Below are 20837 nucleotides of genomic sequence, written 5' to 3'. Positions count from 1 at the left end.
TTTTTTGTTTTTAACACAGCACTGAGCCAATCTGAGCCAATGAAGAATTCAAAGACTTGTTAGTATAAGAAAACAGTAGACCAAGAAATTACACAACAACTCTTCTCTGATTGGGTTTCCTAAGAAGCTCAAATTAACAAAAATTCAAATCAAAAGCAAACAGTAATTGTCCCCCAGTCCTCTGGCCCTTAACATTTGTTTAGCCAATCCACCTGGCCATTCCACTTGGAGCTGGGGGCTGACTAACTAGAGCGACATGTCTGCCAGCCAGAGTTTTGCCTTTGCCATTTTCATTTTAGAAATAAGCATTCTGGCAGCAGGTCCTACTCCTAGGTGAGTTGCTTTTGTTTGTTTCTGAAATCTCACTCTGTGTGTGTGTGTCTGTCTGTCTGTCTGTCTGTCTCTGTATGTGTCTGTGTGTGAGCGTGCACAAGTGGAGAGTGGGGGCTGTTGATATTTTAAGGTCTGCTTCTCAGCAGCAGCAAAATTAGATAAACACTGTAATCCACATTGCAATGAGGTCTCAGAATTGAGACTTTGAAAATAGGGAAGACAAAATATAAGATGTGTCTGAAAATTTTCTGAGCAAACCAGATACTCTTTCTTTAAAAAAAAAAAAAAGGGAAAAAAAGGTTAAATGTTAAGGCTGAATTGTTCCTTCTCTATTTGGGGGAAGTAAGTGTGGTTCATTGAGGGTCACACCTGGCAGTGTTTCAGGCCTATGTTCCTTGCTCTGTGCAATGCAGTGACCCTATGCAGTGCCAGGAATGGGGTTGACTACAACACAGGGCAAGCACCTTATCCCCTATATTATCTATCCAGCCCCTACATGTACTTTAAGTCATCTAGATTATGAGATAATGCTGGATTTTTACCAGAGTATGGAAGAAAAACCTCGCCTCTTCAGTTTCTAACATCTGAAGTTTAAAATTAAGGAAATTAACCTTCTTCGCATTCCATCTTAATGTACAACACTCTCAACTATCGGTTACAGCTCCTTTTGCCCTCACATTAGGCAAAAAGGAATCATTTTGCTTCTCCTCACTATCCTAAGATGTGTCTAGAAGTCCAACTTTGTTCCTGTGTTTAAAGTTCTGTTTCTTTCACTTAAGAACCTCCATGATATGGAGGGTAAGAAGCAGGATGGAATAGGGTAAGGTCAGGGTAGGGGGACACTGGGACAATGGTGAAGGGAAGCTGACATGTTGTTTGGGGGGTGATTCTGGAATCTTTTATGCATGAACTTCTACCCGTAAGTATTGTGAATCATAATGGCTAAAGTAAAATTAAAATAAGAAAGAAAAATAAAAACTCAGAGTACAGGACTATTGTCCATGCTTTCAGCAAAATCTCTTTCCTTTTGCTATGGTCCTAATTGGAAACACAGAGTCCAGGTGAGGCCCAGACTTTAGCAAAAATAAACTCGAGACTCACTCATGCTGACTTTGAATATTCACACTGTTCCCAGCATTGCTGGGGAACACATAGACCTGAGTCATCCCATAAGACGCGGTCCCATCGCTGGAAGAATATCCACCCAAATATAATTCTGCTTTGTGGACAATTGTGAGCTGCAACCTGATTTCCTACTGGTCATTTTCACTCTTTGTTTAGCCAATTTTCTGTTTTGGATTCTAGCATCCACCTCAAGCCCACCTTCCCCTTCTTCTCCACTGCAGCAGAAGAGATGACTATTCCCCAGGTGCCACTCTAGGCATATGGTTTCCTCACTGGCCTCTGACTTATAGGAGAAGGCACAAAGAAGGAGAAAAGTCCACACTGGTACCAGCCCCGGGCCAAGCTCTTCATCCAGGCTCTCCTTCCCATCACTTCCTCTTCCTGTGTTATCCATAACTACCCCTCAACTTCTTCATATTTGAGGACCTGTGCCTTTCCCCTGTACTGGTCCATAGAGCAGGTAGACCAGAAGTTTCAGCCTTTCTACACTGCAGATTTCTATCATGTTGTGGTTGAAGACCACTGATCTAAGAAACATGACTCCATTCAGCAAATATTTCCATTTACTGGGCAACAGATACAGTGGGGACTTGGGAAGGCAGTTAATGAAAGTTGTTTTAGCCCTCTGCACTTGTCTGACCTTTTCTTAAGCTAAAAATAATAATAATTTAACCAGCCCGCATTCCTGGACTGGGACAAATCCTGCTGATCAAAAATGAGAAACTATGGAAAAGGCTTATGTTGCTTTGATGCCTGTACCCCCTGAGTCCTGGCCATGGCTAGCTGTCTCCAAAAGATGAGAGACCCCTGACTGAGCCCCACCCTCAGTCCTGACCAGCTATAATACTAAGCCAGATTGGACTTCATGTGCTCGCCAGTTTGGGGAGCTTATCCTACTCTGAGCACTCCAGGCTCTGTCCCTTGAGACAAAATTGAGGTCAAAAAGGATATTCAGGTTGGTCAAGAAGTGAAACACATCGTTCTGCCAAAGAACTGAGGTACACAAATGATTTTTTAAATATTTTTTAACTATAAGCATGATATATATAAATACCGACAAGAATCAAGTTTGCTTTTGGTTTGTTTTTTAATAAAGTTTTATTGGCTTGCTGTTTCCTTATAATACTATGTAAGGCTGCGGGATAGTTTCACACCTAGATGTATGTTCATAACATGTCATACCCACCACCAAATTTCTAGCACCTCAGACTGCCAAACTGATCCCTGGACCTTTCTTCTTTGCCCTTTCTCTCTGTAACCACAATCCTTTTCTCAGCATCTCAGAGTCATTGTTGTAGTGTTTTGCTAGGTATTGTTTGTTGATAAACAAAGTGAGGCCACCTGGCATTTGCCTTTCACTTTTTGTCTTACTTCGAACAGCCTACTCACCTTGAGTTCAGACCATACTGTCACCACAGGCAAGATTTCATCATTTCCTAATAGCTGAAAAGCTTTGATCGTAACTGAGCGCTCTTCTGGAACGAGGCTCCCTGAGCTCAGGTCAGGACGCCGTTCCTTTCTAACCAACCATGTAATCTGAGCAAATTGCTGAAGCTCTCTGTACCTTGCACTCCCCTCAGCTATAAGAGAATGACTGTATTCATTTCTCAGTACCACCGACTGGGAGACTTTAAATAGCAGAAACTGAGTGTCACAGTTCTGGAATCCGAAGCTGAGGGGTTGGCAAAGTCGTACTTCCTCTGAGTCTCTGCGACCAATCCTTCCAGATGTCTGGTGGAGGCCAACAATCCTTGGCATGCCTGGTTGGCTATGACATTGCTCTCATCACTGCCTCTGTCTTCTTCAATCTCATGGTTAACTTCACATCATCTTCCCTCTGGGCATATTAGCTTGGCTCCAAATTTCCCCTTTTATAAGGACACCAGTCAGACTGGATTAGGACTGTTCTAATAACCTCGTTTTAATTCTATAACCTCTGAAAAGTCACATCCTGAATGAAAGGAATTAGAACTTCAGAATAATTTGGGGGGAAAACAGTTAACTCTGTGATGATGAACAATAATTGCATCTAGCTGATAGGGTTTGCAGTGAACAATGAATCATGATAAATGTAACATACCACCTCTGTGTTTTGCACATGGTAAGAACTCAGTCAATGTGATTTTTTTTTAAATAAAAACTTATCTGTTACTTTCAATTTTCTATGCTTTCTGGTTTAGAAGGTTTGGGGATGCAGTGAGCTTCAGAGAATGTCACCTTTCATCTTTTTTGTTTTTTCTGTCTTTTTGCATCACATCCAACAATGCTCAGGGGTTACTCCTGGTTCTGCACTCAGGAATTACTCCTGGTGGTGCTTGGGGGAACATATGAGATGCTGGGGATTGAACCCAGGTTGGCCAGGTGCAAGGCAAACACCCTACCCGCTATACTGTCACTTTGGCCCCTATACCTTTCATTGTAAGTCACAGTAATAGTGCTGCTACTGTTGAGGGATTTTGATGATCACTCATTTCCAAATATGTATGTACTCTGAGAGAAGATCAGGAGTGGCCCTCACCTTCTGTGTCTTTCGAGGTAGCAAAGGAATGTTGAAAACCACTGAGTCGGTCAAGTGATAGTTCAGAAGGTGGATTCTGGAGACAGGTGGCTGGAGTCTGATTCCGGGATCCACAACTGACTAGCCATGTAACCCTGGGCAAATTCCTTTCCTTTTTGAAACCTGTTCCTCATTTGCAAAATGGGCATAAAAATGTGACCAGCTGTGAGAAATCCCTGAGCTTATAAATGCAATGTGCTTAAAAGCAAACTGCCTAAGGGCTCTGTGAGCGTAGCTATCATTATATTTTACTTTTAGTTTGTAACTAATAAAATATTATGTGGTCCAAAGGTTAAAAAAATAGGAGAAGTCTTGCTTTCCCCACTCATAATTTTTCATGATACTTATGTTATGATGTGAAAAGTACTTGGAGTTTTATCACTCCTCCCTGTTCCTCACTTCTTTGATAGTCACCTTTATAGTTTCCATGTGTATGCCACAATTATTTTTCTTTCTTTTTTTTTTTCTGTTGTTGTTTGGGCCACACCTGGTGATGCTTATGAGATACTCCTGCCTCTGCACTCAAATTACTTCTGGTGGTGTTCAGGGGGCCATATGGCATGCTGGGATTGAACCTCGGTCAGCCATGTGCAAGACAATTTTCAGTGTGGATAAAGTAGTCATCTAAGTATCAGATCTTTTCCTTCCCCTTCCACATTTTTTTTAACTCTCTATCTCATACTTTTCTTTTTTCTTTTTCTCTTAGCAATATATCCTGGAAACTTTTGTACACTCCTATGGGAAGAACTTCCTCATTTCCCTACAGTCACCCCACATGTAATATCCCATGATGTACCTGATGGTGTTCAGATAACCCATCTCCTATTGAACTGTATGGTTATTTTCTACTTTCTGTTCTATAAACAAATGTTGCAATGAGTAGACTTATTCACATATCCTTTTGCAAGTGCATTACTGAATCTCAGGAATTCCCAGAAATGACGTAACAGGGTCAAAAGGCGTTCACCTTTGTGACTTTACTCAAATTACTCCATGGCCCAGTGGAGTTCGTATTATTTTACATTTTGCCAACAGAGTATGTGACTGTCTTTCCACCAGGTCTAACCAGCAGAACTCTAGCCTGACTCTTTGATAGTTACCAATCTCATAGATGAGGAATGGTGTCTTGGAATCATTTTGACTTGCCTGTCTCATTAAGTCAGGTCACACATCACCTCATATGTTTTAACACCACTGCATGTTTTTCTTTGTACACTGTCCGTGCCTTTGTACATTTCTCTACTGAGTTTCCTCTTTCTCTTATGGATTTCTAGACTCACTTACTAACTCAGATTTTTGTGTCAGATGTGAATTGCCAATGTGTGTTCCTCAGGGGCTGGAGCGATAGCACAGCAGTTAGGGCATTTGTCTTGCACACGGCCGACCTGGGTTCAATTCCCAGCATCCAATAGGGTCCCCCAAGCACTGCCAGGAGTAATTTCTGAGTGCAGAGCCAGGAGTAACCCCTGTGCATTGCCGGATGTGACCCAAAAAGCAAAATAAAACAAAATAATATGTTCCTCAGTTTGTCACTCTTTGGCCTATAAATGTGTTGTGTATTTGTTTAGCTGTAATGTTCATATTTATTTTATTCTTTTTTTTTCAAATAGTTTTTTTTTAAAAAATTATTTCTAGTCTGGGTGTTAGAAGTGTTGAAAGTGGCTCACCAGATGGGCTCTAGAGAAAAACAGCTTGGTTTGGAACCCCAACTCTGGCATCAAATAACTGCAGAAGAAAGGTACTTCTGTCTCCATAGTTCCGTCCTCTTCTTTAAAGTGTTACCATATTAGTAGCAGCTAGAGGGCTGAGGTAAGAATCAACTGAGATACTTAATGTAAGGTTTACAAGAGCTCATAACTAAGCACTCATAAGTGTTAGGTTACTTCATTTACTTTAATTATGTTTATCTCAGCAATCTCCAAACATTTCCAAACATTCCAAAGGGAAATATTGGGTTTAACTAGTAAGTTCAGCATCTCAGTTTCTTCTTTAAAAAAAAATTTTATATATATATATATATGTACATATATATATATATATATATATATATATATATATATATACATCACGAATCACAAAATCCCTTTGATTGTCGAATTTCTCAAGCGGTCTCAGTAACATCTCCATTCGTCCTATCCCTGAGATTTTAGAAGACTCTCTCTACTCGGCCTTCCCAATGATGCTGCATTGGAGGCTCTTTCAGGGTCAGGGGAATGAGATCCAGCTTGTTGCTGGATTTAGCATATGAATACACCATGGGAAGCTTGTGAGGCTCTCCCATGTGGGCAGGAAACTCTCAGAAGTTTGCTAGTTTCTCCCAGAGCGAGAAGTAGGTTATAAGATATCACTTCTGGGAGCTTGCTTTTAAGTCTCTGGATGTGGGGCGTTGATGGGATTACACACACCTGGGTTCCTCTGCCGGTACCTTCATGTGTGAGGCCTGTCCGAATGTGTGGAGAGGGGCCTCGAGCATGACTGTGGCTAGGTTCTGGAGGTCTTTGGCCACTGGTAGCTCTGCTTGGGGCGGGGAGGGAAGCTGGAGCCCATCCCCTCCGAGGGACCCCGGGGAAGACAGCCAGGCGTGCGGGCAAGAGACTCTCTTCCTGTGGAAGGATCATATATATATATATATATATATATATATATATATATATATATATAGTTTCTGCCTGTGTTTTTACATCCATGTCCAATATGTTAAAAATATTTATTTTGACTAGCAGCAGCCATGCATGGTCATTTGCTTATTCACCGCTTACTACAGCAAGTATTTATTAAGTTTGCAACATGGATTCGCTGTTATTTCAGGACCTGCAGTATAAAACTGCGTACATCAGCAGAGTCTTGGCTCTCACTGAATTTATATCTAGTGAAGAATATGAAGAAATAACTGGGGATTGCAGTTCAGCCACATTCTCTAAGAGAAGCCCAGCTAAGGAACCCACAGTCCTGTGGGCTTTCTCATAGGACTTGCTGACTTAAGGCTGCATCAAGGATTTGCTTCATTAATTCTGTCCCTGCTCTCCCACATCATCCTCATCTCTTTTAGGCCCAACTCTTTCCTGTCATGTAGAGACATACTGTGATGTATTTCCATGTCATTTCTTTTCAAAGTTGACTCAGTCTTCAGTCAAAAATCCAAACCTCCCAGGAAAAGGCAGCTTAGATAGAGAAGGGACCACCAAGTACTGGTTGCCAAGAGGGCCTGCTCGGGTTGGGAGATGCAGGCTGAAAGTAGACTACAGACTGAACATGATGCCATTTAATACCTCTATTGCAAACCACAAGATCCAAAAGGAGAGAGAGAGCAAAAGGGAATGCCCTGCCGCAGAGGTGGGGTGGGGTGGAGTGGAGGGGACAGGGTGGGGGTGGTGGGAGGGATGCTACAACCATTAGTGGTGGAAAATGGGCACTGGTGGAGGTATGGGTACTCAATCATCGTATGAATGAAATGCAAGCACGAAAGTTTGTAAGTCTGTAAATATACCTGACAGAGATTCACTAAAAAAAAAAAAAAAATTCAAAACTCCCAAAACTCGTTGTTTCCCAAAGTGGATGTCCCCTAGAGGGGTGTGCTGAAATAACTGGGCAGGAGTAGGGTTGAGGTGGATCGTGCGTAGTGGCCTCAGGTGCAATTGTATAACTACCTGTTAGCTGACTTAAAGAAGGTAGATTTTCAGGTGTACAAAGTGACTCTTTTGTTTTTTCTTAAAAGGGGGAGAGCAGACCATGAAAGTCTGGAAACCTCTGATGAACACACTGACTCATATTCAGTTTCGTGGTGTGAATACCACTTACATTCTAACAACTTTCAAATCAGTTATGGTGCCCATCTCTTCCCTAAGTTCACTGTCCAGTTCCTAGATCAACATCTCTTCTTGAAACTCTAACAGGTACCCTAAACTCTTCAGTCCAAAACATAGCTATGGATTTCTCCCTTTGTATGAAATAATCATTCATTAATTTCTTCTTTACATAATCTGTACCATTGATTCCCTGAACTATCCAGGAAAAACAATAAAGGAATCATACTGACTTCCCTATTTCCACTTGCAATAGAACAGCAAGTGTTGTTGGTCACAAATTACTCTTTATTATTATTATTATTATTATTATTATTATTTGCTTTTTGGGTCACACCTGGCGATGCTCAGGAGTTGCTCCTGACTCTGCACTCAGGAATTACTCCTGTTGGTGCTCAGAAGACCATATGGGATGCTGGGGATTGAACCCAGGTCGGCCGCATGCCAAGCAAATGCACTACCCACTGTACTATTGCTTGACCCTGTATTATTATTATTTTTTGAATCACCATGAGATACAGTTACAAAGCTCTCCTGTTAGAGTTTCAGTCATACAGTGATCAAACACCCAACTCTCCATCACCAAAAACCCCAGTATCCCTGCCATCCCAGCCCTCCCCTTTCCTCTGTGGCAGACAATCTCCTCCATACTCTCTTTTGCATTGCTTGTTTTGAATAGCATATGATGTCATGCGGCTTCAAGAGTGACCGCGTGCTTCTGAAACTACAAAATTCCAGACAATTAGGGTCTGGAGAAATCTCTGCAGCGAGCTGCTAAGTCCAAAGATTCTTTTGTATGTCTCTAGATCATGGCTGCCAAGGAGCTTAAGTAGCAGCCAGAGGCAATTTGTGGGCATGACCTCCAGGGTCCCATAGAGACAGGGGGATGAGAAGGACTGGCCCATCCCCCTATCCCTTGGAGGCCTGGAGTTTACAGTCACTGAACTGGCATACCCGCACTTCTCATTTGGTTCTGGAAGTTGGCAGCTGCTGGGGAGTTTTAGGCACCCTAGTGAAGTCAGCATGGCTTGAAGTCTGGAGGCATCTCTGCAGCAAGCTGCTCAGTTCAGAGATTCTATTGTGCATTTCTGGATCATGATCCTTGTGTCCATCTTTTCCAGAGAAATAAACTATTGGCACATGCCCTGCAGAGCGTGCCCACTCACCCCTCAGTGTGCTGCACTGCATCTTGCCGCTAGCCCTAACTGCGGTTTTTGATCTCATTCGAGATTTATGGATCTCTGAAATAAGGTCAATAAATGAGCTTGTATAGCTGAACCGGAGGTGGTTTGTGGGTGTGGCTCCCACATACCTAACTTTTGGCTTTTTGACTTCTTGGTAAACTTGGACCCAAGTTATTGGGGTCCAGCCAAAGGCACAGCGGCAATTTTGGGGTATCAGGAAGTCCGAAGGCATCATCAGGCTGATGTTGCACTTGCCCCGAAGGTACAGGTTGACCTGCTGGTGGCACCATACCCCTGGCAAATCACTCTTTTCTGGCCTGTATGTCCATTTCTGTACAAACACACACACATACACACACACACACACACAGTTTGCTATCCACCAACTAGAGCAATCTTTTGAAGAACATAAGTCTGAGTATTACCTCTACGTCATACTCCACTAGGGGTTCCCATCAAGCTCAGAATCAAATGTAAACTCCTCACAAGCCTACCAGAGCTGCTTCAAGCCTTTCTCTGAGAGCATCTGCCGCTCTCCTCTTCATGCACTCTGATTTGATATACCTGTTATGTCTCCAATATGACACCACAGGACCTTTGCACTAATTTTCCCTTGACATTCTAAAAGAACATTCTTCTTTTAGAAACTCATATAGTTTGTCCCTAAATTCATTCAAACAGCGAATTAAATACCACTTCCTGTTCTGGCCATTTTTGCTGTGCAACAAACCACTTCAAATCACTATAGCAACTAAAATAATGACACTTATTTCTTTGATTTATGAATTTTTGAGTTAACTGGAATCCATTGAGCATAGTCATGGTTCCCACTGAAATGCTGTCAGGTAGTGAGTGGAGTTGAGGCAAAAATGATGGTCTTTTTATGTATCTGTCTTTCACCTGAGCTGGGAAGACCCAAACAGCTGGAGTTATAGAATAACTTCTCCTTAGGAACTTCTTATATATCTTTACTGATATTGCATATTACATTTTCAAGTAGACTCATATTTATTAGATCTCACCCACTAGAATGTTGGTCATGATGGTCCTAGCCACCTAGTTTCTAGGACAATTCCCAATGATAGAGAAGACCTTCCATAGAGATTGATGAACAGAGCTCTTCACTAAGATGGAAAATCAGGAAAGGTCCTAAAACAAAATTAGAGTGTTAAACATCATTATTATATTTTCATCTAGATGAATCACCTAAACTAAACAAACACACAGATTCATGGGTTAAAAATGCAGTTTTATTTCTCCACTCAAAGGACTCACATGATATTATTTGTTGACAAAGCAGATTCCTTCCTAGAGCAATTGTTTTCCCGCATGAGCCCATGACAAAATGTCCTAGAGTGTGAGCAATGACTGAGGTTGTCTTTTTTTCTAAACATAGGAATGTCTCTTCCTGGCAGAGTGATGAGACCAGGCGTACACCAATGACCCTTCATTTCATGCATTGCTGACCCAGAGTTATACCTCCTGCTGTGTCACTTTGATCTAGAAAGTGACTGCAGTTGAGATGAAAGCACTTGTAGATTAGCTTTACTTAATAAACACACTTCATTTAAGTATCCATAAAGTGCTTTACAAATACTTTTTCACTTAGTCTAATAGTTCAGCAGGGTAAAGGACAGGTAGTAAGTATTGTACATACAAAGTCCTTGAGCTGCAAAGTATTATATGCCTAGTTAGTTAAGGGGACTAGAGTGGAGGTGTTGGACTTGAAAGGACCTAAGTTCAGCTATCATCTTTCTTAATTTGGGGGCTGTGCATCATTTCACTAACACATTTTATTGCATTATCTGTTTTTTTCTCCTAGTAATTCTGTTAAGTCCTGCTTTATTTAGTTTCAAAGTATATGTAATGCATTGTTTTGAGAATTTAGAAGTTTCATTTTTATGACATTTTAAAAATTATTTTTTATTGAATCACCTTAAAATACACAGTTACATTATTGGTTAGGTTTCATCATTCATGGTTAGGTTTTGGTGGCACAATGTTCTAACAACCATCTCTTCACCAGTGTACTTTTCCCACCACCAAAGTCCCCAGTTTGCCTTCATTCACTCCCCACTCTTAAATTGCTTCTACAACAAATAATTTTCTTCTCTTTATCTCTTGCTCTCTTTCTCACTTTTCTGTTAGACATTATAGCTTGCGATGCATGTAATACATTTTTAACTTGTCTTTTTAGATGACTGAAACTCTGATCAAATCTTCTGATTTTCTGCAGATAGAAGGCAAGCTCAGAAAAATTCATGTCTCTAGACTTGCCTTACTGACAATCAACTGTGCAAATATGATGTGAGTGGTTCAGTAGAAAATCATCACCTAGAGAAACATAGACCAAGTCTGTCCAAGCACACATTGTCAAAGACTTCCTTCCTCTTATTACACATTTTCATTTATAAAACATGTACAAAGCACTTACTATGTTTCAGACATTTGATATGCAGGCTGAGCAAGACTGAAAATTGTCTTAGCTCACCAATGTTTTGGGTTTGTTTCCTTCTCATCTGGGAGCCTTACTACTCGCTGTGACTCAGGGAACAATCCTGGTGAGCTCAAGGCATCATTCGGGATGCCAGGGATCAAACCTGGGTCAGCCGAGTGCAAGGCAAGTTCCCTACTGGCTGCACTATTTCTTTGGCCCTTCATTGACATTTTTTTATATTGAATAAAGAGCTCTGTTAGTTTGGAGCTCATGCTCTTTGTTTTACTTTATTTCACTGTTTTGTACATCATCACTTTCCCTAGAATATATTGCCTAGAAAATAAGAAATACTAAATGCTTGATAAATGAATGTATGAATAAGCCAATAAAACAAAAGTGCTTATGATATGGGGGATAACAGAGTGTAAAAAAAATTACCTAAAGACTAGAGAGATGATACCACACAGGTTAAAATATTCGCCCTATATTCAGACCTACTACAGTTTGATCCCTAGAACTTTATATGGTCCCCTGAGCCCTGTGAAGAATGATCCCTGAGCACAGTGCTAGGAGGAGACTTTGAACACTGCCAGGTGTGGCTCACATTTAAAGAAAGAAGGGAGGGAGGAAGGAAGGAAGGAAGGAAGGAAGGAAGGAAGGAAGGAAGGAAGGAAGGAAGGAAGGAAGGAAGGAAGGAAGGAAGGAAGGAAGGAAAACTGAAAAGTAATAACATGAAGAGGTTAAGGAAGACTCTAAGAGAAATAAAGAATTATATCCAAGGTAAATTTATTGTGGTGGAGAAGGAAAAATAGGTTGAAAAGCCTGATGTTAGAGGGGGAAATGGCTTGGGAATTCAAAGTGAATTTACTTGGATGGAGTAAAGTACATAAAGTGGGAGAATTAGAAAGGAGGTAGGCTAAGTGGAATACTCTAGGTCATGTGTTTTAATTTCCTCTAACAAATATAAAAATTTCCCACAAATCATCCACGAAAATAATGCAAACTAATCTGACAGTTCTATAGGTCAGCAGTCTGAAGTAGGTCTCACTGGAGGTAAAAATTAAGGTGGTATCAGCAGGACTGAACGTTCTGGAAGCTCCAGGGGAAAATTCATTTTCTTGCCTATTCCAGCTTCTAGTGGCTGCCGCATTCCTTGGCTCCTGGCCTCCTTCCATTGTCAGAGCCAGCAACAGTTGGTGGTGTCTTTTTCCGTGCTTTGAATTTCTTCTGCTTCTTCATTCTTCACATCTTTCTGATGCACAATTCTGCTTTTAAAAGCATAAATGATTGGAATGGGCCCACCCAGATAATGAAGTATAATATTTTATTAATCATATCTGTCTTATAGTCTTTTCTGCTGTGTAAGGTAATAATCACATACTTGGGACATTAAGTCAGAGACATCTTTGAGAATCATTTCTGCCTTTATCTATACCATACTAGAAAATCTGGACTTCATCTGAAGGACAATGGGTGGTTCCTAAGATGGATATAAATGATCAAATTTATATTTTCTAAAAGAGCCCTCTGAATGATCTTTACAATCTAAGTTAGAAATATTTGACATCTAAGAGAAAGGCAGTTTGGGTATAAATCAGAAGAATGCCTGGAAAACGTGAAACATGAATGGATTTGAGAATCATTTACCAGATTACAATAAAAAAATTTAAGTGGGAGATGAACATGGGTGATGCAAGATAAGACAAATAACGTGCAAGTCTCTGGCTAGAATGATTGCATAAATGGAAATGCTATTTTGTAAGATGGTAATGCAGGAGTAGGAACCGTTTTTGGAAGGACTGCTTTTGTTTGGGGAATACTACATTGTGTTCAATGGGCCGTGAAGACATCCAAGTGCATAAGCTCAGCTGAGAGTTATTTCTAAGTGTTTAAAGTTCAGGAGAGCTGCCTGGACTGCAACCTTATCTCAGGATGTCATTAGCATATACTTGGATACCAAAGCTCCGGGCCAAGTTTGGAAAGTAAGAAAAATTCAAAGGATGGAACGCTGAGGGAAAATAGCATTTTAGAATCTATCACAATAGACTAAGAGAAATGGGCAGACAAGATAAAAAAACATGAAAAGTTCTAATACTGATTAGTCTAAAGGAAGAGAGTGTTTTAAACAGCAAGAGTGTCAACCCCATTGACTCCTGAGAAGATACAGTAAAGTAGAATAGAAAAAAAACCAAATGAACCACGTGGCAATCACCATTGGATTTGGCTAAAACCATAATTTTGAGGGTGGCAAAGTAAGAAATAGAATAGGATGCCAATTAATTTTCACAGAAACATAGTTACAAGATGAACATATTCAGGATGTGGCTAAAGGGGCATGTAAGATTGTAGAGGTTACTAGCAGGACATGTACGTTTATAAGGTTGATTTTTGGATGAGACAGAAATATATACTATATAGTATTTAATTAAAATATATCTATATATTTAATTAATACATATTATTAATTGTATATTATTGTAAACAGAAAGTATTATTGTGAAGAACAGAAGTAAAATAAGTACCTGGGAAGAAATGTAAAATTTAGAAAGTATTTTCTTTATCTTACTTATGTACATATAAGATCCAAAACTTTGTACATATGGTATATGACAAATGGAAAGGAATAGTGAGGACACTTCATTAATTTTTTTGGTTCTTGCGCCACACTCACTGATGCATAAGGATCACTCCTGGCTCTATGAAATTAATCCTGGTGGTGCTTGGGGGACCATATAGAATGCAGGAAATAAAACCCGGGTCAGTCACACTTAAGGCAAGCACCCGACCCACTGTACTATCTCTTTAGCCCCAGTAAGGACACTTTAACACGGGAAAGATATTTAATTGACCTAAGTAGAAGCTGGGGAGGGAATGACCATCTCTTTGGAGTAAGTAGCTACTCTATTAAAAGGATAGGTGCCACTTCGGGGAAATTCATAAGATACTTATTTGGTAGCTTCCTTCTGTCTCTGAATGAGACAGTAATTCAAGGCAGTGTTATAACTGGAAACTACTCACCAGTCAACCAAGAGAGAAAGTAAAGTTCAAAGACAAGAAAAGCACTGCTGAGCATTGGGTTTGGAATGGGAGAGAAGACCAAATGTGCCAAAATAGATGATGTTGAAATTCAGAAAGATGAGAAATAAGTCATGAAGTGGTAACCTTCCAGTTGAAGACATACAAAATGCAGAGGCGGAAAAACTTGATTTATGAGGTGATTCTTATAGGAATGGCGGTGCCAGCTGGCTAAATTAAATTTGCAAGAGAGTCAGGCCCCTCAAGCTTTGCCAGACTTGCTGGGGAGGGGGGAGAGAGAACAAAGGGAAGCAAGATTTCTTTTTTGTTATGATTTCTTTTTAAAAATTTTACACATGGAGATTTATGATACTATTAATGATAGTTGTGTGTACACAATGAAACAGTGAATACCCACAGAATGTCCTCTTCTCCTGCCCCATGCCCCCTGTCCCCTACCATGGTAAGATCAGTTCTATAGACCACTTCGAAGGCTGTTGCCTTTGGCATTTGTTATTTCTTCATTGTATTTGTTGCATCCCACTTAGGAAAGAGGTCATGCTGCATCTGTCGCTCACCTTGGGATTGACTTCACTCAGCATGTTACTCTCTGATCTGTAGGATCAGGGCTGAGTGTAACAGAGACATTACTGGTGCCCGCTTGAGTAAATTGATGAACAAGGGGATAACAGTGATGTAGGAAGACAGTTAAAAAGACAAGCCTGTGGCTTGAGAGTTGATTGACTCCAGATAATATTATCTCCTGGACATTTGCTTTCTCTACTTAAGCCTCAGTTGTCCTTACTTCCTAGATCCACAAAAGCAGGGTCCTGATGAGGGACTGGATGGAGCCAGGGCAAGCAGTGAGCGAGGCATCAAAATTGGCCTGACCAAAGTGCCAAAATGCTTAACTATAAGTTAAGAGCTTAGTCATGAACAAATCTGTCATGATCCAAAAGTAACAACTAAATTTAGACCCTGCTGGGGTTAGAAGTGATTGATCTGGCCTGAGCACTGTAGTCTGGGTCTGCGGTGAGATGTCCCCAGGAGAGTCACCCTACAAGCCTAAAAGTGTCTATTGCTGAGTCTGTACAGAATGGTAAATATTAAGAAGGAGAATTAAAGATGTTAATTAAGTTGCTGGTCTAAGGAGAGGAGAAACACATTTTCAGAACTGTTTTGCCCTCGTGGGCTGCAAGTGGTCGTGAGGACTGAAAAAAAACATTTTGATCGCACTTCCTGTGGGGAGGCGTGATTGGGGAGGTGTGATGAGAGAAGAAAAAGAGCAGCTGTATGGAAGAAGAGGAAGGGTGCTGCGGGGGTAGAGAGAGGAAAGAGAGAGAGAGACAGATAGTTACAGAGAGACAGACAGAAGAGGACAGGAGATTGCGAGAGACACTGAATTAGAAAGAAGACTGAGAGCTGAGACTAAGAGTGGCTGGGGGGATGTTGGAGAGGAGTCGGAGAGAGTTGTAGAGCCAGTTAGAGAGAGGATTGCAGAGAGCTGGGAGAGATGAGAAGATTTAATGAACAGCAACTAATCAGCAATCAGCTTGGCCCTTGTTCTTCCTTCATCCAAGGCAACGAACGTCCGGGTGGGGAAGTGGTTTGAGAGCACCTAACGCCAGTGGCGAGAAAGAGAAAGCTGCCCTGAGAACCCTTGAACACCCTTTTAAGTGTAATCCCTGTGCGAAGGCGTTTGCAGAACTCTGCATGAGGGAATTTCACACTGACCCATCAAAGTCACAGCAGAAACAAGATTTATAACTTAGTTACAACCATAGACTAGTTAGAATTTTAAGATTGACCAATATGAAACATCTAGCAGGGTGGTTACTCGCTAGTTTTCCTCATCGCTAGCATTATATTGAAAAATTACAATACAGTTTGGGAAGTTAAAAAAACTGTAGTAAAGTGAAATTTATTAGTTACACAGGCGGGGGGGGCTTAGGGTGGGGGAGCTAGGGGCGTGGGGGGGGTTGGGGTGTGAGGGGGCGGGGTGGAGGTATACTGGGATTCTTGGTGGTGGAATATGAGCACTGGTGAAGGGATGGGTATTCGAGCATTGTATAACTGAGATTTAAACCTGAAAACTTTGTAACTTTCCACATGGTGACTCAATAAAAAATTTAAAAAAAAAACTGTAGAAAATACAAAATGGTATGTGGTCAGGCATCAAACTAGAGCAAAAGGATGAGTGCTATGATTTGGAAGAGGGAAAGTTTGGAAGCAAGCACACAAAATTGTTGTTAAAGGTTGACATGTTCTACTCTCTTAGTTATTCGACCGAGCCAGGAGGAAACGGAGGCACTCCAGCGCCCATAGACTGCAGGATGAGCCCCTGGAGCGCATGGTCAGAATGCGATCCTTGCCTCAGACAAATGGTAAGCATTCCTTGCCCTTGAAGTCCCCACATGGAAAGTCTAATGTCAGTATTGTGAGAAAGGAAGAAGAAAAATATTGAAGTGAATATGCTTAAAAAAAAAAAAGGAGGGGGGGAAATCTAGGGACTGGAGCGATAGCACAGTGGGTAGGGAGTTTGCCTTGCATATGGCCGACCTGGGTTCAAATCTCAGCATCCCATATAGCACCTCGAGCACTCCCAGGAGTAATTCCTGAGTTCAGAGCCAGGAATAACCCCTGTGCATTGCCGGGTGTGACCCAAAAAGAAAAAAAAAGGGGGGGAAATCTAAATGTCACTAGTCTACTATGAGTGTTACCGGAGCATATAATACAGAAGAACCTGCCAACCCAGGAATATGAATCTGCCTTTGTAGGTTTCATCCATTGACCTAACAGGATTTGAAAGGTTGCAGTGGTGTGGATGCAGTTTGGGATCATATACTTTATGGCATTAGAACAATCTGATGATTTCATTGGTTTTGTGCAGTTTCGTTCACGAACCATTGAGGCCTTTGGACAATTTAATGGGCAAAAGTGTCTTGATGCCGTGGGAGATAGGAAGCAATGTGAGCCCACTCGGACCTGTGAAGACCCTGAGGACGAGTGTGGAAATGACTTCAAGTGTGGTACAGGTAATCCTTACACTCTTTCTTTCGTTGCAGGTGAATGTGAGCACTGATAAGCAAAAAAGCCAAAGACTCACCCTTTTCCAAGTGATAACAGAGGGGCTAGAGAAGTATTACAGGACCCAATATGGTTGCCTTACTGGCTGCCGTCCTGGTCCAATCCCTGGCACTGCATGTGGTTCCCCAACCATCGGAAAGAGTAATCCCTGAGCACCAACAGTCATGCCCCACCCCCAAAACTCACAATCAACTATGAAAGGCACCCCAGAAAGGATTATCTAATCAATCCTGTACAAAAGAAGTCAAGTATAATATGTGTGTGTGTGTGTGTGTGTGTGTGTATTCCCTCCCCCTGCAGAATCAAAGTGTGTTTAAATTCTTCAGAAAGAGAAAGAGGCTGTTCAGCAAGATACAAGTATCCCCTGATTGTGATTGCAGGCAGGTGTATAAAGAAGCGTCTTCTGTGTAATGATGACAATGACTGTGGAGATTATTCAGATGAGGATAATTGTGAAAAGGATCCCCGGCCCCCTTGCCGAGAAAGGGTAGTGGAAGAGTCGGAACTAGCCAGGACAGCAGGCTTTGGGTCTGTATTCACCTGAATCTTTCTATTTTATGTTTGTTTTGTTTGTTTGTTTGTTCGTTTGTTTGTTTTAATGAATCATCGTGAGGTACAGTTAGAGACTTACAAACTTTCATGATCATGTTCCAGTCATACAATGATAGAGAAACCCCCTTCCACCAGTGCCCATTCTCCACCACCAATGTTCCCAGTATCCCTCCAGGGGAGGGCTGGGGCACATCCCTCGATGCTCAGGGCTTACTCCTAGCTCTGTGCACAGAGATTACTCCTGACAGCTCAGGGGACCATATGAGCTGCCAGGAATTGAACTCAGGTATGTGCATGCAAGGCAAGAGCCCTACCCACTGGACTATCACTCGAGCCCCACCACTTGAATGTTTCTAAGTGAAAAAGCTTGATAAAGATCTCAAGTTCCCTGCCCTGACAGAAAGGTAGAGATTCTGAGCTGGTACAAAGAATAGCTTTTGAAAGGCTATTTTGTTTGAATTGCATTTGAGTTGAAAGAAGGTAAGTGCTGAATAAGTATTTTGAGAGAGGGTAGACAAACAGTCTGTGCAGGAGAGGTCTCTCTTGGGTGTATTAGACAATCAGGATGTTAAATTACTTCTAAAACCTTCTCACTACTAAACCCTGGGAGACTATTACAATATTGACATGACTTATTAACATTTGAAATGAAGTTGCCAGTGGTAGTTCTGACAATCTGGTTAAAATATTTGACTTTTCAGAAAGACTGCTTTCCATTGGAATGCCTCTTGAACTCTACCTGGTCATAAATCCTCAGGAGATTCCAGCATTCTAAGGTTGAGTTCTGATGCCAGGTGTTAAATGGGCTAAAATGTTGGTTCTGCTGACTATTGAAGTGTCTCTTTTTATTTTTTTTTCCAAATACAAGCCATGGATGTATAGTCACAACAGGGTGATTATATATGCATAGTCAAAACATCTTCACATATCTCATATATACTTAACAAGTAAGCATATATGAGACATCTCAGGCAGTTTAGAATTCAGGATTATACAGAGCAGACTATTTTCAGAGATCTGCGTTCTTGGAGTTAGGAAAATATCTTAGGTCTGAGGTTCTGTTATGCTCTGCTTCACAGAGAATTTTCCAGGGATATATATATATGTATATATATATATATATATATATATATATATATATATATCACAGTCCCCTGTAGGATAACATGGGGTTTGAACTGTTAGCCTTGCCACAGGGAACTTAGTTTACCTTAAAGCAATGTCCTTTCTGTATGGACACAGGAAGACAGTTAATGTTATGCTTTGTAACTTGGGAGCCGATTGACTCCAATTATATTTACTCCCGGGCATCTGCTTTCTCAACTCATTTGCCCTTAGATCCTAGCACCCCAAAAGCAGGGTCCCAATGAGGGATGGAATGGACTCAGGGCAAGCTGTGAGCTACCTTAGCATCGAAATGGGCCAGGCCAAAGCACCCCAATACTCAACTATAAGTTGAGAGCATGGTCATAGACAAATGCTGTCATGATCCAAAAGTAATGGCGAGACTAGGACCCTGCTGGGGTTAGGAAGACTAATATGGCCTGAGGACTGTGGTCTAGAATATATAGTGAATGTCCTCAGGAAGAACCAAACTTTATGTCTGATATATCTCTTACTGTGCTCATACAGAATGACATTGCTAGAAATATTAGAAGTAAATTTACTGTAACTGTTTAAGCGGATTACTAGCTGAGGAAGAAAGAAAGGGACACACCCTGACACACCCTTGTTTGGACCCCACCCTTGAATGGATCTCCTAGTAATCTCCTTAGATGAGATTTTTTTTTTTTTTTTGCTTTTTGGGTCACACCCGGCAATGCACAGGGGTTACTCCTGGCTCTGCACTCAGGAATCACCCCTGGCGGTGCTCAGGGGACCATATGGGATGCTGGGATTTGAACCCGGGTCGGCCGCGTGCAAGGCAAACGCCCTCCCCTCTGTGCTATCGCTCCAGCCCCCCTCCTTAGATGAGATTTTGTTAATTTCCTCGAGAAATGGTTTTACCCTTCTTTGTTGATTTGTTAATGTTCACCCCACCTTTGTGTTACCACCCTATGGAATTTGCTATATAAACTAAGACTGTGGGGAAGACGGGGGAGACAGAAGAAGAAGACAGAGAGAGACAGAAGAAGACAAGAGAGACAGAAGAAGAAGACAGGGTAGACAGAAGAAGAAAACGACACAAGAGAAGACACACGGGAAGACACAGAAGCAAAGGAGACAACACAGATAGAAGAAGACACAGAAGCAGAGACAGAGAGAGGTCGGAAGAGACCAGAGGAGAGACTACAGAGACAGAGACAGAGAGATAGACAGAAGAGAGCACAGCAGCACACACAGAAGCAGAGCACAAGGAAGAGCCATCCTGATCTGGTCCTTACACAGCGGCTCGAGAACACGAACGTGAGCAACACGTGTGAGAGAGAGAGCTGCCCCGAGTGCCTGTGAACAACAGAACAACACAACACATCATTGTGTCTCCCCCTCCCATGTGTGCCGTCTTTGTGATTTTCCACAGCTCCCACTCACTATTATTTTCCTTTTTACATTTGGGAGCCTTTAAGTGTTTACTCTTGGCTCTGTGCTCAGGGATCACTCTTGTCAAGGCCCAGGAGACTATAAGACGTTCCAGTGATCAAAGGTTAACTGAATGCAAGAAAAGTGTCCTACATACCGTACCATTGCACCAGTCCCTTCTTAGATGTTTTCTCTAAAGGGCCCTTCAAAGCAGAGGGGAAGGA

General features: G+C 41.6%; 1 protein-coding gene across 1 annotated transcript in view; it reads left to right on the top strand.

Annotated features, from left to right (window-relative positions):
* The first annotated feature begins 211 nt into the window (after nt 1–211).
* C9 (complement C9) overlaps nt 212–20837 on the top strand; it is a 47134-nt gene continuing 26508 nt past the window's right edge. The window contains exons 1-4 of the mRNA XM_055146353.1: nt 212–333; nt 16733–16838; nt 17345–17489; nt 17922–18069. Coding sequence (XP_055002328.1) covers nt 257–333; nt 16733–16838; nt 17345–17489; nt 17922–18069 — 476 coding nt within the window. The 5' untranslated portion in view covers nt 212–256. The remainder of the gene's footprint in view (nt 334–16732; nt 16839–17344; nt 17490–17921; nt 18070–20837) is intronic.

This window comes from Sorex araneus, chromosome 1, assembly GCF_027595985.1.
Source record: "Sorex araneus isolate mSorAra2 chromosome 1, mSorAra2.pri, whole genome shotgun sequence".
Taxonomy (NCBI): domain Eukaryota; kingdom Metazoa; phylum Chordata; class Mammalia; order Eulipotyphla; family Soricidae; genus Sorex; species Sorex araneus.
The sequence above is the reverse complement of the archived record's forward strand: the minus strand, read 5'-3'. Positions and strand labels throughout refer to the sequence as shown.